The 17,174-nt window shown below is 40.2% G+C and overlaps 1 protein-coding gene across 6 annotated transcripts in view; it reads right to left on the bottom strand.

Annotated features, from left to right (window-relative positions):
- Positions 1-17,174, bottom strand: part of LOC125464552 (syntaxin-1A) — a 226,901-nt gene that overhangs the window by 200,013 nt on the left and 9,714 nt on the right. For all 6 annotated transcript variants that reach the window (XM_048557056.2, XM_048557055.2, XM_048557054.2 and 3 more), the window contains exon 2: positions 4,079-4,156. In XM_048557056.2, coding sequence (XP_048413013.1) covers positions 4,079-4,156 — 78 coding nt within the window. The remainder of the gene's footprint in view (positions 1-4,078; positions 4,157-17,174) is intronic.

Here is a 17,174-nt window from a genome sequence, read left to right as displayed (position 1 = left end):
AGAGGAAACATGAACACCCGCAGGAAATCCGCACAAACACGGGGAGAATGCGCAAACTCCGCACAAACTGTTACCTGAGGCTGCAATTGAACCCAGGTCCTTGGCGCTGAGAGGCAACAGTGCTAGCCACTGAGCCACTGTGCTTCTTCGTGCGTAACAAGTGTCTATGTCCCCATGCCTTGAAAATACTCAGTGACTGTACTTCTATCCTCTTCTGAGACAGAGAATTCTAAAGTTGAATACATCGGAGGAAAAACTCTTTTTCCAAAAAAAAGGACCCTAATCTTTAAATATTCTTCCCCTTTTAATGAACTAATCCACAAGACAAAACATCCTTACCACAAACTCCTTGACAAGACAATTCAGCATCTTAGACACTTCAATCAAATCACCGTCACCCTTCTAAATTCCAGTGTTAAGAAGCCCAGCCCTTCCAATCTCTCCCTTACTTATGATAATCTAATGAACTACCTCCTGTATGGCTGAGGCATAACATCCTTACTTCTGTGTTTAGTTTCACTCATTATAAAGAATAGAATGCCATTTGGCCTTCTAATTACTTGCAGTATCAGCATACTAACTTTTTGAAATTCATGCACTAGAACATTCTGCATCTTGGAATTCTACAGTCTTTCTCTGTTTAAGTAATATATTGCTTTTTTATTCTTTCTACCAAAGTAAACAACTTCACATTTTCCCACCTTGCAAGATCTGCAAGATTTTTCACCATTCTCTCAACATTTCTTTATCCATCTGCATCTCCCTTATGTTCTCTTCACATAATGTCTTAATTATTCTCGCACAAGTTGAGTAACTGTGCCTTCATTCTCCTCATCTAGGTTATTGATATAAGTCGCAAAATCTGAGATCTGAGCACAGGCTCCTGTTGGACCCCACTCATTACATCCTGATAATCAGAAAAGATACATTAATGCATACTCTGTTTTCCGCCAATCTTCAATCCATGCTAAACCACTAATCCCACATCATGAGATCCTACTTTGCACAATAACCTTTTGCGCAGCATCATGTCAAATTCTTTGCATAAATTCAAGTACAGTATGCTGACAGGCTTCCCTTTATCCACTGTGCATTTTACTCCTTAAAGAGTTCCTTGGTTTTAACATGGCTTCACATTCACAAAACTGCGCTGGCTTTTCCTGATTACCTTGAACCTTTTCAGTATCCAGCTGTAACCACCATAATGAGCAATTCCACTGCCTTGCCCACAATTAACATCAAGCTAACTAGCCTGTCATTTCCTGTTTTCTGCCTGCCTTCCTTCCTTCTTGGATAGGGGAGTTGTATTTGCCACTTTCCTTCTGTCGGCACTTTTATACATTCTAGCACTTTTTGAAAAGTTAACAACAATGCATCCACCATTTTATTAGTTCTTTCTTCTAAGCAATTAGGATGAAATCCATCAGGACCTGGGGCCTGTCAGTTCACAGCTCCATCAATTTATTCAGTACCATTTCCGGACTGATTGTAATTTGCGCAAGTTCTCCCTTTCACCTCTCAATTTACAATAATTACTAGAATGTTTCTTGTACGGTCTATAATGAAGAAAGCAGCAAAATCTTTATTCATTTCAAGTGCCAATTCTTTACTATCTACTATTAAATCCCTTTCTTAATCTTCCTCTCAAGGACCAATGCTTACTTTCGTTACTCTTTTCCAAATAGCTTCCTGTCATATTGTAATTTCTTTCTTCTGATTAATCATTTAGTTATCCTTTGCCATTATTTATCTTTTGTCCGATCATTTGACATGCCATCCATTTTAGGTGACTGTAGTTTTTTCCTCATGTTCAGTGCTTCCCTGACAATCTTCTGTTAACTGTAGATGGTTCTCCTTTCACAACTTCCTTTTACTCACTTCTTGATTCATCTATGCCCGAGCCTAGTGTGCCCATTCGCCTCAGAAAACTCTGCTTTCATGCCCACACAGTTGCCTTTATTTAAGTTTAAAATACTAGTCTTAAATCCACTCTTTTACCTTTCAAACTGAATGGAAAATTCAATCATACTGTGCCCAGTGCTACCTAAGTGTCCACACACACTGAGGTCATTAATTAATTCTGTTGCATTACAAAATACCATGTCTCAAACAACCTGCTCTCTGGTTGTTCCAGAATATACTCTTCTAATAAAGCAATCTATGAACTTCACATCCAGGCTATCATTTCCACCGCTGATTTTTTTCCACTTTTTATCCTTATCTTTTTAACCCTAACCCTAAAACTATTTACTACTATAACAATCATTTTGTCAAAGTACACAATATTCTCTTTTGTATACTTTGTGTAACACTGTGTTTATGGTTCACACGCCGAGAGGCCACCTCTACTAGTGACTTTTTTTCCAACCACATTTAATTACAAAGTTTGCAGTTTTGTCTTTGGGTTTTCTTTGTTAACATCTAGTCTTGACTGTTGGTGTATCCTTAGAGGAAATAAAACCCTCTCCTTCTGCTCTTCTCCTACCTTTTCTTCCCGTATTATTATCTTGCCCTCCTGACCTATTTCTACCTATTGATTTGCTACATCTATCCAAGTTTCATCTCTCAGCAGCATTGCTAAGTTTAACGCCCTTTCTACTTTCTTAATTGTAGTATTTGCTAGAATACTGGCCCCAGCACAGTTCACGTGCAGACTGTCCTATTGTATGTTTCCTGACTGTTTCTTCTGTACTGATGCCAGTGCTCCATAAACTTAAACTGATGTCACCCATACCAGTCTTTATGCCACAAATTCAGTTCACTAATCTTATGTTTCCTCTTCCAGTTGTATGTGGGTCAGTTAACAGATGATTAGGCTTGAGGTTCTGATCTTCATCTTGGGGCCTGAGTCTTCATTCTGTCTAAGCGAAACCTCTTTCCTTGTCCCGCCTACTTCACTAGTAACTATAAAGGGCCATGACAACTGGATCTTTCCCATCGACTCCAAGTTTCAGTTCAGAGCAGATGTCATGAAGCCTGTCATCAAGTAGTCAACATGACCTTCTGAACTCCGATTCTTGGCTGCAGAGAACAGTGTCAATTCCCCTCATGACACTTCCCCTTACTGTCACTACATTCCTTTTGGCTCTCCTCACTTGAATGAGTTTCTGTACCACAATGCCATGGTCAGTTAGCTCATCTACCCCGCAGCCTTACTCTCATCCAAACAAGTACAAAGAACCCCAAACCTTCTTGACAATTTCAAAAACTGATACTCCTGCCTTGTGGGTTCCTTAACAGCACCACTCAAATTCACAACCTCCTATCCCACCTGGCCAATTCAGAAGGCCCTATCCAAACAGATGTGACTGCCTCCTGGTACAAAATATTCAGGTCATGTTCCCCTTCCCTGATGTGTCAAAGTGTCTGTAGTTCAGCATCCAGCTCACGAACTTTGAGCCAAAGCTGCTCAAGCTGTAAACATTTACTGCAGATGTTTTTGACCAGGATCATCCTGGTATCCTGCAGCCACATCAACCATTCTCATCATTTGAATGACTTCCTCTATTAAAATGCTATGGTCAGTTTGATCATCCACTCAGTACCTATTTTTGTCCATATAGGCTGCAAACAACTCAAATCTGTTGGATTATTGCAAAGGCTGCTCCACCTTCTTAAAGCCCTGACATGCCCCTTACTCATGGTCAAGTCCTCCTGTCCCCGACTACTGACCAAATTGCCAGCTCCTGTAGTAAACAATGTGGTTGTCTTCTGGAATAAAGCAGCCAAGCAAATACTGCCCTCCGCCATGCATTACAGTGCATGTAGCTTATCAACCTCACTGACTCTGAGCTGAAGGTCCTTGAGTCATAGATACTTACTAGATTGCACTGCACTGCAGGATCTCCTGCGACGTGTAATCACATCCTTTGTTCTGGTACTCTTTTTGCATGTTAACTATATATCTTTAATAACAATCTGACATGTCACACTTTAGGTTCATAGTCCACGGCCATATTTCTGTATCATTGTTATCTCGATAGATGTTTGGAATGTACCTACAGCTCATCTTAAATCCTGCTGTTACCATGCCACTCCAATCTGCTTATCCTTCTGCATCCACTCATAATAATCTCACCTGTTCAAAGAACTCATCCATGAAGTGGTCTCTGTCCACATTAACGCTGACTTCATCATCATCATCGCTGTCCTTTGCCTGTGAAAGAATAAAGACTAATAGTCACACATAGTCCAGATTGCAAATTCACCCACTAAACCGGGCAATGACATCCAAATAAACCCGGATGATCTAAACACCACCGTTTTACATTTCACTTGAATCATTAACAGAATTTTATTTAATGCCACTCTTCGGGGGTTTTTCATCCGTAACTGATTGAGACCAATGGAGTAAGGGGGACGGACTTATGTCATTATAGGTTCCCTTATTGAATAGGGTGGTGTGTGTGAGAGAGTGAGAGAGTGTGAGTGTGAGTGTGAGTGTGAGTGTGAGTGTGAGTGTGAGTGTGAGTGTGAGTGTGAGTGTGAGTGTGAGTGTGAGTGTGAGTGTGAGTGTGAGTGTGAGTGTGAGTGTGAGTGTGAGTGTGAGTGTGAGTGAGGTTTTTCCTGTTGATTCCTGAAATTCAAGTGCAGATTATGATTCATTCCACCTCACCAGTTATTAATGTGAAACACTGAGGAGTTCCTGTAAACTATGGTTTTAGTTTCAGTGTGGACACTGACAGGTGTAACGTCAGGCTTGATTCAGAGGTTCTGCTTCATGTCATTTAATCATAAAGACTGTGGGACTGTAGAATTACAACAAAAATCACAATCATGTATTTCCCAAGTTTAATTACTGGGAAAGAACACAGATAAATCGACCACTTTACCTGCAATTACAAGTAAAATACAAAAGTGGGGCAAAAAATGAGTGCAGGATCTTCCTTTTTAGCCTCAGGCACTTGGGTTGGCTCTCTCGTTCTTGGTGCAGTGGTTCTGTTTTGAGAACTGGATTGTTGATCAATGCCACATTAATAGGCATGAGCACTAAATATTGACAGAATGCTTGACATCTCAGCAACAATGCTTTGTGCACAGATTTGAAGATTTAGAACACTGCCAAGATTGCAGCTGACGCAATCAAAAGTCAATCCCAGGATGGTGAATAGGAGTTACAGATGCAGACAAGGTGAAGGGACCCGAATTATCGGTAAAAGTACTATAACATATGGTCCCTGAATACCTGTAATTTAGCTCTACTTTTGCAACTGCAATGCAGCAGGAATCACATCACATTAGTAGTAGAGCTGCGAGTTTTCAAGGTCAGGCCATTTACATCAGGCAGGTGGGTATCCACATCAGCGTCTTGGAGTACCCATTTTGGGAACAGAAAAGCAAAATATACTCTTGAAGGCCACACGTAAGCAAATAGAGGGAGGCCAACATGGCTAGAAATTTCAAATCAACCCTCTTTTTAAGGCTGATTTCAAGGCGGCTGCCATTGTTTCAAAACTGAATACCACCTCTCCTTCCAAAGCAGAACTGTCTTTTTCCCTCTCTAATTATATCTTTCTGCCCTACCCTTGGTCTCTGAACACCAGCTTTCTTTGCTGGGATGTGCAGCGCCAGGTCTCCATTCTGTCCCCAAGCTCTTTACACCATCTGCATGCTGTTCTCTGGGGCACTACTGTCTGTAATTATCACAGGTACTGCCATTGGAAACAGGATGCTAGCACTCCATCTTGCTTTGGACCACTTTATGACTCTGTTCCTGGGACAACGGGCAACTGACACAACTGTGTGCAGTCCAGATTACTGTATGTGTATCTCCTTGAGATGGTGAAGGATTCAATGTCAACAACAACAACAAAAACAGAAGTTGTTGGAAAAGTTCAGCAGGTATAATAGCATCTGTGAAGAGAAATGAGAGTCAATGTTTCAGGTCCAGTGACCCTTACTCAGAACTCAATGCATTTGTGCATGCAATAGCACGACTCTGCCTGTTTGTAAGTCTGTTGTGTGTTGGAAAGCTGGATACATACATGTTAGGTAGTTTGCTGTAACTCCTGCTTCATAAATTGCAATGTGTTTATCTGTTTTAAAATATACCAACCCAGACAGTTAGTCAATCTTTGATGAGCAATTCATTATTAGATCATGAACAATATTATGACATGAAGAACAGCAGTGAAAAACATACTGCTGATAAGGTTCACCACGCTTGAACTGTCAGCAACCAAGCTTACCTACAGATAGAACACATGATCAACAGTCTTAAATCAAAGTTCATGGGACAACTGCAATTTCTTTGTTTATTATACCAGCGGATTTGCTGTGGTGTCTGCTTCATAGCTTTTAATGTATTTCATTGTTTTAAATGAAACAGAGTTAATCTATTCTGAATTGGAAGTAGATACAATAAGGACATTTCAGGACTTTTAGACAAGCACATGAATGTGCAATGAATTAGTAGTATTAGTATTAACATGAGGGAGATTACCATCACAAGGGAGTAAAATCTAAAAATGTTGACTTTAAAAAAATCCCTTTAACAGACCACCGATTTTACTATCAGCACTTGAATTTTCCAGTTTTGTAAAAAGAGTGAGACAGAATGTTTGTCGAAAGCCAGCCTTGTTTGAGAATTCGGTCCCACATCCACATCCTTCCACCAGCCTGCCGCACTTTTTTGCATGCAGATCGTGGACTGGGCTCAGCAGAGATAAAATGGAGTTTCATAATTGTGTTGGAATCAGTGCAAAATGTAACTGAAACAATAAGATGCATTAATGACAGGAACTAGAGGAAAGTAAAGATAATGCTGCTTTGTCAACCAATAAAACTGTGAAACTCCCATGGAATCAGAGTGATGAATATGTGACTGTAGCCCTTGGTCTCTCTGCATCATACTATCTGCAATAAGCTACAATAGAAACAGAAATAGTACAGTCTATAAAGATTAGAGGTTAATTGGATCATCCATTAAATTATCAGTTGCTCTGATTTAGGACAGCCTGCTAATTAATCTGAAGCAGGGGCAAGTTGGCCGGCTTGCATTTGGAGTCGAAATCAATCAGAACGTAGATACTGAAAGGCTGATCTGATTGAGAATATGGCTGATGTTCTAATAACAGCATTCACAGCTCATTTGATGGCAGCTGTTGACCTCTACCTCAATTAAACAGCCACTGGTAAACTCTGCTGCAAACAGACATAGCACAGAATTAGGCATTTTAACCAAGTCACTGAAATCAACCTGTTGAAACATAAGCAGAGTCACTAACTGATATCAACCACTGAGACCGATTGGCGAACTGAAATTAGACTGATACATAGCCACAAGACTGCTATTAAACAATGAACATCACTAAATAAAATCAATCAACAACACAAATATAGGGTGGAATCTTGTGCCCTCTCGTGTGATATGTTCGGTGGTGGCAAGGACCTTATGCAGGCAACAGGGTATCAGGTGAGATCCCATCACCCTCCTGCCTCCATCCCAATGTCTGTGATGGAAAGCATTGTGGACGTATTCCTGCCCCGCTGCCCACGGAGCGGACGATTATTCCCTTTAAAAGGGCCTTATCCCACCGCAGCTGTTATTAAGCTAGAGCTGGATAAGGGACTTGCCTTGCAGGGAGTTCATATGATCTTCCAGACCTACAACCAAAGTAACAGCCTTGCTACTCACCTTCATCTTCTGTAACCCTGCCTCTCTCTCATCCCAAGAGGAAAACAGACCACAACAGGGCAGAAACGATCAAGACTGGTAGTGGGCTGTCTGACATTCAGATCATCATCCTTTGAGGAGAGGATCCTAACTATGTCTAATGCAGCTGACAGACCAGGTCCAAGCCCTGGACTGGTATCAGAGGAAGCCATCCACTTACTGCGCTTGGACTCCATCACTGAAAGCTATCCCCCCTGACTTAACTGAGGACAGCTGTCAACTTCTTGGTGTTGTGTCTATGCCTGGACTAAATCGCAGTTGTGTTGGCCTGCTTTCTCTGGCTGTGGGGCAAGATGTTAAAATTCAAGGCAAGGATGCCTTAGACTCAAAAAAAAATGAAAGTGAGCAACCAAATAGCCCAGAGATACAGACTGGCCGAGTCCATGAGCTTGATGCATGTGTCTGAGTGCTAAGTGTCCTTGCTGCAGCATTATAATAATGGCTGCCATTAAAATGCAAGGTACAGCACTAAAATACAGAAGTGTCCTGTAAATGGATCGGAGATGTGCCATAGGCTTATTAGAAGCTGGAACTTGCCAGATACCAATGTTTGTGGATGTGGGGTTCATGTGACCAGTGCCCAAAGACTGTGCTCTGAGATGTTGTGCCAATTAACTAACATGGTGGCTCTTTGGAGTGAGGTGAGCTAAAGTGGCCAAATACCCACTTTGACCTCCACAGCGAGAATTCTCAACATCTAGTTTGCTCACAATGGATGGTAGAATAAAAGCTGCACATTAAGTGAGGCAAGATGTGCAGTTAATAAGGTCATTAACGAGAAACCATCTTTAGTAGGCAACTCGCTGCTGTCTAGTGCGTATCTCACCTCGACACTCAAAACATAGTTAAAAGGTACAGGAAGTTGTTGCCAACATCAAAATAGCCCTCGCTTCATTTCCTGAGATAATCAGTTTGTTCAGGCCCACGTAAGATTCTGCTGAGTGTCTGGCATTGAACCACCAGGTTCTAAAGAGGAGTCACATTGAACTAGCAATATTAACTCTGGTTCTTGTTCCATAGATGCTGCCTCACTGCCAGAGATTTTCCTAACATTTTCTAGATTTATTTCAGAACTTCAGCATCTACAGTGTCTTATTTTTCTTGACGTGTGACTCTGTCCTGATTCCCTTGCATAGCTGAGCATAACATACCTTCAAATCCTTTAGCAGGTGGTGTTCATTTTAAATCAATGCCAAAATATATCCAATTAGTAACTTATTTCAATACAATTACAGATGCAACACTCCAGACTTGAAAACCCAGACACATCAATAACTTCTGTAAAATGGAGAAAGCTCATAGCCACCAACAGTTGGACTCCAGTTGGAATCTTTAGTTCAAAGTTGAACTAATCACCACACACCTTGGGTGTAACACATTGTTTTATTATCCTGAATTTTTGCCCAATGTTTCCTGTTCTTAAAATTGTAGATTTAACCTCAATAACAACTATTATCTCTGATCCTTTGTTTCATAAAACCCTGAAATCACTCGAAGGAGCAATTCAATGTACCAGGATCAAGTTGACCTATAGGTGTGGAGGTGTTTTTAAGTCAGCCCATTTAGAAATGTTACTTACACACCTCTGACGCAGATGGAACGTGAACTGGGCCTTTAGGTTCAGATGTATGTACAATACCACTGCATGATAAGATTCTGTCCTGAACTGACTGAGCTATATAATTGTCACTTTCGTGCACTTTCCAATCACCTGCAATGCCGGAGATTTGATGAGTTAGATTGTCATGTGATCCAACTGCTACTGTAGGTTGTTAGCCTCCACCTGCTTTCACCCAGATCAGATCAATTGACCTAGTGCATGACACTGAGTCTACAAGCAAACACAATCATGTCTACCGTCAACTCTCTCACACAAAATTATAGGGCACACACGGCATGTCTAGAGCAACTACTTTCTGTCCCTGAAATATTTTTCTAAATAAGAACAAAAAATTGCAAGGAGTTTCTTTTTTTCATCATTTGCACATTTGTGTTGAACTGACTTGCAATACCACTTTGTTCAATTCCTTCAGTTTCATGGAAGGTCTGCCTGACTCTTAAAGAAGCCTCCAGTGTCTAATTAGTTAGGTCCCTGCTGGGTTACATTTCACAATTAGGAAAGAAGAGGAAAGCAAAGAGAATTGTGCCGGCAATCTGCCGCTTTCAGACATTTTCCCTATGAAAACTCCACCCCACGCATCACAGTTTCCACAGGAACTCAGTTTAATACTCTCTGATCTCTAGAAGGAATTTTATAGAACTGCAGAATATTAATTTATTCACTGAGATCTCTCTTGTTTTCCGTCATATAAATCTCTGTGTGAAACATTTTAAACTGAATCTCTAACTGGGTCAATGTCTTTTTTTTTAAAAATAGCTTCCCATTAATTCTCAGTCCTGTTGGTTGATGTAAAAGATTTCATAATATAATTATCAAATGTGATGGAATTGTAAGAAGAGTACAGTCTGGTGGTGGCTGATGCTTAAGAAGTCCTCTACAATGTAAATGATATCCATGTCACTTGCTGGTCATTTCAAACAGTTACTGAATAATGTGTTTATGAGTCCTGGTTAACATATATGACAAATGACAAATATTATTGCTTTGATTATTCACAGAGGGGAGCAGCAATAGTTGGTCATTCAGTCCCTGGATCTCATCCCAACATTCAACAAGATTGTTGATCGGTACCCAAACTCCATTTATATGCTCTCGATCCATCTCCCTTGCTATCCTTACTGAAAGCTAATACTAAATGATAGCCTTGAAAACGTCAATTGACATGGTCTCAAACTGTAAATTTACATTTTTTCTTCCTGAAGGGACATGGCAGGCAACCTCCAATAGCACATATATGGAATAAGGAAAGCTTTTAGACACTGCAGGTCTTTTAACCATTGCTTAGCAGGAGTGTCCAATGTTGATGTTTTTTGATCCTTTTCTCAGCTCAAAGGGAAAAGATAAAGTTTGTTTATTGGTAATATTGTAGGAGATTTATGGGGAATGGGAATCTAGCGTGGAGAAGGTTAGAGTGGGCAGCTCTTACAGTTTAATCAGCAGAGGTTGACAAGAATACAAAGATCAAAGTATATGATCTGGGTTAAGGGTGCCAAGATGATAAAGAACCGTTACAGAGCTGGATTGTGTCAGTCCAAGAAGTTTAAATCAGTGGAATATTGAGCTAAAGTTGTTGGGACTCATCCTAGATATTGGACAGAGTGTCTAATGGCACAGTGGTAGTGATCCAGCCGAGGTAGCTATTAGAGGGGGGGAGCAGGGGTTATCAGCATATACCTGGACCACTAACCCTTACTCCTCGACCTGCTTGCCCTACAGGGCTGTGAGGTTGCCAAACCAGAGAAGGAAGAGGAGGCAGCCAAGAGTGGATCCCAGTGGTGTTGGGGGGACAATGTGATGTACAGCTTGCCATCTAGATAGACATGAACAGAACCATGCACGGGAAAATGCGATTGCACTGGACAGTAGAGTAAAGGCGTCTGAAATATCTTGTTTAAAAATTACTTATTTTCTTACCTGTCAATTATTCAACCCTACCTGCTGTTCTTCAACAAGCACTGCCCCAAATGACACCATAGCAGAACCATCTCATTTTGTATAATTAAAAATACAGCAAGAATTTACTCTAATTATTCTGACTAATATGCTTAGAAGATATGTATAATGAATGTAATTTTGCTCACAGAAACATGACTGCATTGATGGAAAGTGCCATGTGCGGGTCTGAATAACAATAGAGAATAATAGGCACACAAGAAACAGTTCTCACATAATGGCATAATGTAGGTGTGTACAGAAATAAAAGATTATAGACTGAATAACAACAGATGTTTTCACAACTAGGCTTGGGTCTAATATCCAAACACCATTTGCCAGGTACACTGTGCACTGTTTGTAAGAAAAATATTTTACTGGTAAAAACCAAATTTGTATGAAAATCCAGAAAAATCAATAATAAGGAGGGAACACCCACATGGCTGTGGGCTCTATATATATGGAAATGAATAAATTGTGAAACATTAGACAACAACGAATAAGACCAATCTAGAGATACGAGAGAAAGAAGGGGCTAGGACATAGAGTGACTGTCATAAAGAGTGTGAGACACACTGAAATGGATTGCAAAGCAGTGTGGGCCCAGGTACATGAAGTATGATTTAAACATTGAGGGGGAAAACAAAGGGAATATGGTTGCCAACACTCTAGGATTGTCTCAGAATGTTTAGGGATGCCTTACAGTCCCAAGGAGTTGAAAAGCAATCTCCAGGACATTGTTGTGAGCAACTCAGAAAGAAGAATCATCAGAACATTAAAGAAATGTATCATTTTCATTGAATATTCTTCTCTACGAAAATATTGAAAATGGGGGGAGCAGAAGTTTCTTTGTGGAGTAGATAAACATCACTAAATTGGGTAACGAGTCTCTCTGTATTCCAATTGCATCAAAAAGATGGATGTGTTCGCTGATTAATAGCTGGAGAATGGGTCAAGCCTAGTGGTGAAATGTCCAGGTATAGATTCGTCCACAGCTGGCAACACCTATAAAAGGAGAGCATGGGCAAAAGGACAGAAAATCCAATGGTGTAGATGGCTGTTCACAAGTGCAGAAGTGCTAACAAGTTACATTTGATCCTTTCTCAAGGATATGTTTGGGACACTCAAGTCCTTCTCCCCTGCACTAATAATCGCAGTTGGTAACAATTTCTTAAGTGGAGTACTGGGACATTTTAGGTGATAAAACAGACCAAATCTTTGATGCCTCAGGAATAAGGATAAACTAGAGCTCAAGTTCACGTTATCACTGTCTGTGCTTGGGACCCTGCAGTAAACATATAGTTACAAGGCTGAATGAGACAGCTCACACCCTCAGCATTCTGTATGTTCACCCCTGAGAATCCTTTTCACTGCATTGTCAAATTTTATCTCACACTTTGGCTGCTTTGACACCATCTTAATTTATCTGTCACCCAAATCCTCAATTTGTGCCTTTTTCATTTCAAAATTCAAGAGGAAACTTTTAAACCCACAGAATAGGAGGGATAGGGAATGTAAGAAATTCAAACATTGTAAAGGCCACCTGAATCTGACTCCAATGTGCTCACTTCTGATTTTGGCAGAGGTGCGTTACGATGATGCATTTGCAGCACTGCTCGTGGGCCATGAAAAGGAGGACTATTCACCTCATACCTTTTTTTACTCAAGTGTCTCAACCTTAGCTGTTTCTTGCTTTGTATCTTCCCTACCACTGAATCTACTCACTGTCTGCAATGCAATGTACTCTCAGTCCACATTATTGGTTTTGCAACTCCAATTTACTCTTAGCTCAGTGCCCCCACAACCCACCTCACTTAGTTGCCTGATGTCTTATGTGACCCATCAATCTAATTGTGGCTCCCTTTCCCATTTCCATTGGTCTTTCTGTTCAAAAGTCAAATGGTTTCTAAGTCTAATTCTTGATGGATTGATAAATGGAATAAAGTTCAATCAATCGGCAACCATTAAATTAGCAATTTCCCTAGGATCCTGGCTGCTAAAATTTACCAATTCTCACCTCCTTCCTTACAACACATGGAAGGCTCCTTATTCCAAAACTTCTTGGCCTGCGTGGATGGGTGGTAGCTCTTTTTAGACCACTGTGTCTAGTACTGCCGAACAGTTCACCTTGTGTCCCATGGAGGAAACTAAGTTCCGATAGTCAACATTCTGTTCCAGAACATTTAAGCCTTATATTACTGCCATTCTAACTCCCCATTTGTATATCTCCAGCCTCATAATCATTCACATTATTTACAAATGTCAGTCCTCCTTCCTGCAGCTATTTGTCCTAAAATAAAATCTTTGTGACAAGATTTCAGTGATCGTCCTAAGATCTGGCAAAATGTTTATTTTCCCTTATGCCTCAGAAGTGCTTCATGACATTTGATATTTGAGTTAAACCTGCTCTTTAAAGGCAGATGTAGATAGTAAAACAGTAATGGAGTGAAAGGAGGCCTTCAAAGAGGAGTTACTGTGATTCTATAGTCTAGACACATTCCCATGAGGTGAAAAATAAGGGCATCCCAAACTAGAAGTGCCCGGCTGACTAATAATATAGTAGATAAAATAAAACAAGAAAAGCAACCTTGCGCTAAAAGTCCAGGTTGGTAATTCAGCAGAAAATCCAAGGTGAATTCAAAATGTTGGGAGGAAAAAGCAAATAAGCACGACAAAGCATTACAGATTACCAGACAGCATTAAAAAAACCAAACTCCCAAAACAACTTTACAAGCAGAATTATAAAAGGACAGTCATTGGAAGAATGGGCTGAATAGGGGTCAAAACTGAGTCTTCTAATGCAGGAAGAAGGCATGGCTGAGATAATAAATGAGATCTTTGTATCTGTGTCTATTGAAGACGACACTGCTGTTGTCACAGTAAAAGGAGGAGGAAGTCAAAAAACTGAACAGGAGGTACTCGAAAGGTTTTCAGCACTAAAAGTAGAAAGGTATTCCTCTTTGTTAGGGATGTATCCTAACTTGTTGAGGAATGAGTGTAAATCACACAGGTGCTAACCACATCTAGGTATTGGAGCAGTCTGAGGGGCCTGGAGGATTGCAAAACTATTAGATATCTGTTCATAAAAGTAAGGGGTTAAGTTTCACAACTAAAGGTGATGAGCCTAAGTGAATGGTCAGGAAAATTTTACAGCCAATAATATTACACGAGTTTAATGAGACTTTGAAAATATACATAAATAAGCAAAAGCCTTGATAGGTTTGTTAAAGGTAACTCATACTTGACAAATACGGTCAAGTTCTTGGATGAAGTGGATTCATGCAGTTGATTTTGTACACATGAAATTTTAAAAAAGGTGTTTGATAAAGTAGCACATAATAATCTCGGGTTCTAAACTGAAGATCATGACATTAAAGGGATAGTGACTATATGATACAACATTGGCTCAGCAACAAAATGCAGAGGGTAGTAGCTGTATTGCAGTCTGGAGGTGATGCTTCCCCATGTCAGTTTTAGGAACACTGCTGTTTTCAGAACATATTAATGACCAAGGCATAGGCAGGAAGGGGATAACATTAAGATTTTCAGATAATACAGACTTGAAAATGTAAAAGATATTGTGAAGAACTGTAAAAGACTTCAAGAGGAGACAGGGCACTGGTAAAATGGACATGTGCACAGCATGAAAGATTTAATGCAGAGAAGATGTGAAACAAACAATTTTAGTGCCAGGAACAAGAGGAAATACAGACTAAAAGCTTGATAATAAAGGCAGGAATATCCCATTTAATCCTTCAAGCCTGCACTATCATTCAATAACATCATGTCTTCTTCAGTGCTAACTCCATGTAACTCCCAACTCCCGATATTTCATTATTTATCTACCTTCTCTTTAAATACTTGCAGTGACCTAGTCTGATACAATTTGTTAAAGGGCAGGAACATAAAGAAGTGGGGAAATCTTTGAAGATGGCAGGCCATGTTGAGAAGCTGTAAACAGATACACTAGGTCCGAGCCTTAATAGACATATATGGATAGAAAATTTAGAAGAAAGCAAGTTATGCTAAACTTTTACGAAACACTGGTTAGAACTTTGCTGGAGTGGAGCATTCTAGTCAGTTGTGGGTATCACATTTTAGGAAATATATCAAGGCTTTAGAAAGGGTACAGAAAAAGTTTGTTAGAATTGCAACATTTGAGAAAGATTTCACTCATGTGGAGAGACCAGAGAAACAGCAAATTACAAATTCAATGTCTGCATGGATGGTGGTGTTGAAAGAAAATATAATAATAGCTTTTTAAAGTAGATTTGAGAAAAATTAAGAAGGAAAAGTTTTGGGGCTTGGGGAAAGAGCAGGCTACTGCACTGGAATTAATCAGATAGCGCATTCAAAAGGACTGGCATCAATTTGATGGATCAAGTGGTCTCATTCTGTTCTGTATCACTATGATTCGATGAAATTGTTCTTTTCATGCTGAGCTACATGGTAAGATTGAATCCAGATGGAAGGGTCAATATATGCAGCAGTGTACAATGTGGGAGACTGCTAGTTCAGATGACAAACTCCTTAATATTTTCCTCCAATTAGGATTAATTTGGCAATCTTATTCAAAGGACATGAGGATAGGCTGAAGTGAAATTCTGGACTTTCACAATCATATCTTTGAGAGGATCTTCTGAGTTTGAGTTATAGCATATTTCTTTTTATACTTCTGTAATTCTGTACCTTTCCTGCAATTGCTGAGGGGAAGGATAGATCCAAATTTCCTATGTGCTTAATCAACGTTGTAATGAGTTTGGGGCTGTTTATTCTGAGGGCTACTTATTTTGAGGCATTCGGTTTTCTCATTCCTGTGAATCTGAGACGAGAAAAATGTGATTACAGCATATAGAAAGCAAAAAAGGCTTACTGCATTAAATCAGGATTAAGTGATAAATCCTGATTTGGTGTTTACCTAGTCCTGTGCTATGATAGGGGCAATAAAGAGATTCAGACAGGGTACAGATAATGCAGACAGTAAACAAGTCTCTAATTGAACTTACTGATCCCAGCCACAATAAGACTCTGCATTGCAAGAGCTTGTTCCAAAATGCTGCAGTTAATTTGTTAAACTGTGCTGGCAGAGTGATGTATTAACGTCAGACTCTCTGAATAGCAGCGCAGTCAATACACATGTCAATTTCTGTTCCTATAAACGAAAAAGCAATTTCCATTTCAATGCCTTGTTATAGTAGTCCATAAACTGGGGACAAAGGGTCGTTCCAGTGGGTCCACAAAACAATGTGAAGATTGAGGCTGGAGGTGGGTGTTGGTTGTAACTTCCACAATTGTAGCAGAGCGGACTGGCCGAATGGCTCATTTTGATGGGAGGACACAAAGCCAGACAAACCTTTCACTGAGACATTGCATGCCCATGTTCCTTATTATCTTCAAAGCAATATTAAGTCACCCCTTGCAAGCCGCACATTTGTATCCTAAAATTTATACATTACAATTTAATAGGGAAGGGCATGGTCTTTTAACTATTTGATGAGGAGTGCTTCAACCAAAACAGTTTAATCTATAGTCTTATCACAGAAACTGTTACATATCTCCTGCTGGAATGTGCCTTTGTAAAGGAAGTTGAGAGAGAGAGAGAGATGTAGTGATTTTTTTGTTAAGATTTGTCCTAAGCAGCTCTTTGGTGCAGATCTCTGTGCTCTGCAGTCTGTTCCTGGGACACACACTGAGACAAAACATCAACTGTGCCTGGATGACCATCATCTCGGTGAAAAACACTCTTTAACCTGTCCAAAGCCTGTTGGTTTTCCAGTGCAAAGAATTGACCGAGACCGATTATTGCAGGCTGGCACATTCTAAGGTCCAGGACTACGTGCGGAGGGATGTACTAAAGCTTGGGGCAGCTTGGGGAAAGACCACTGTCTAAGGTCTTTCTGCCAAAGTGCAATGGGGTTCATTTGGTTATCAGACCCTTCCAGTGCT

Source organism: Stegostoma tigrinum, chromosome 27 (genome assembly GCF_030684315.1).
Source record: "Stegostoma tigrinum isolate sSteTig4 chromosome 27, sSteTig4.hap1, whole genome shotgun sequence".
Lineage (NCBI taxonomy): Eukaryota > Metazoa > Chordata > Chondrichthyes > Orectolobiformes > Stegostomatidae > Stegostoma > Stegostoma tigrinum.
This window is presented reverse-complemented; position numbering and strand designations above follow the sequence as displayed.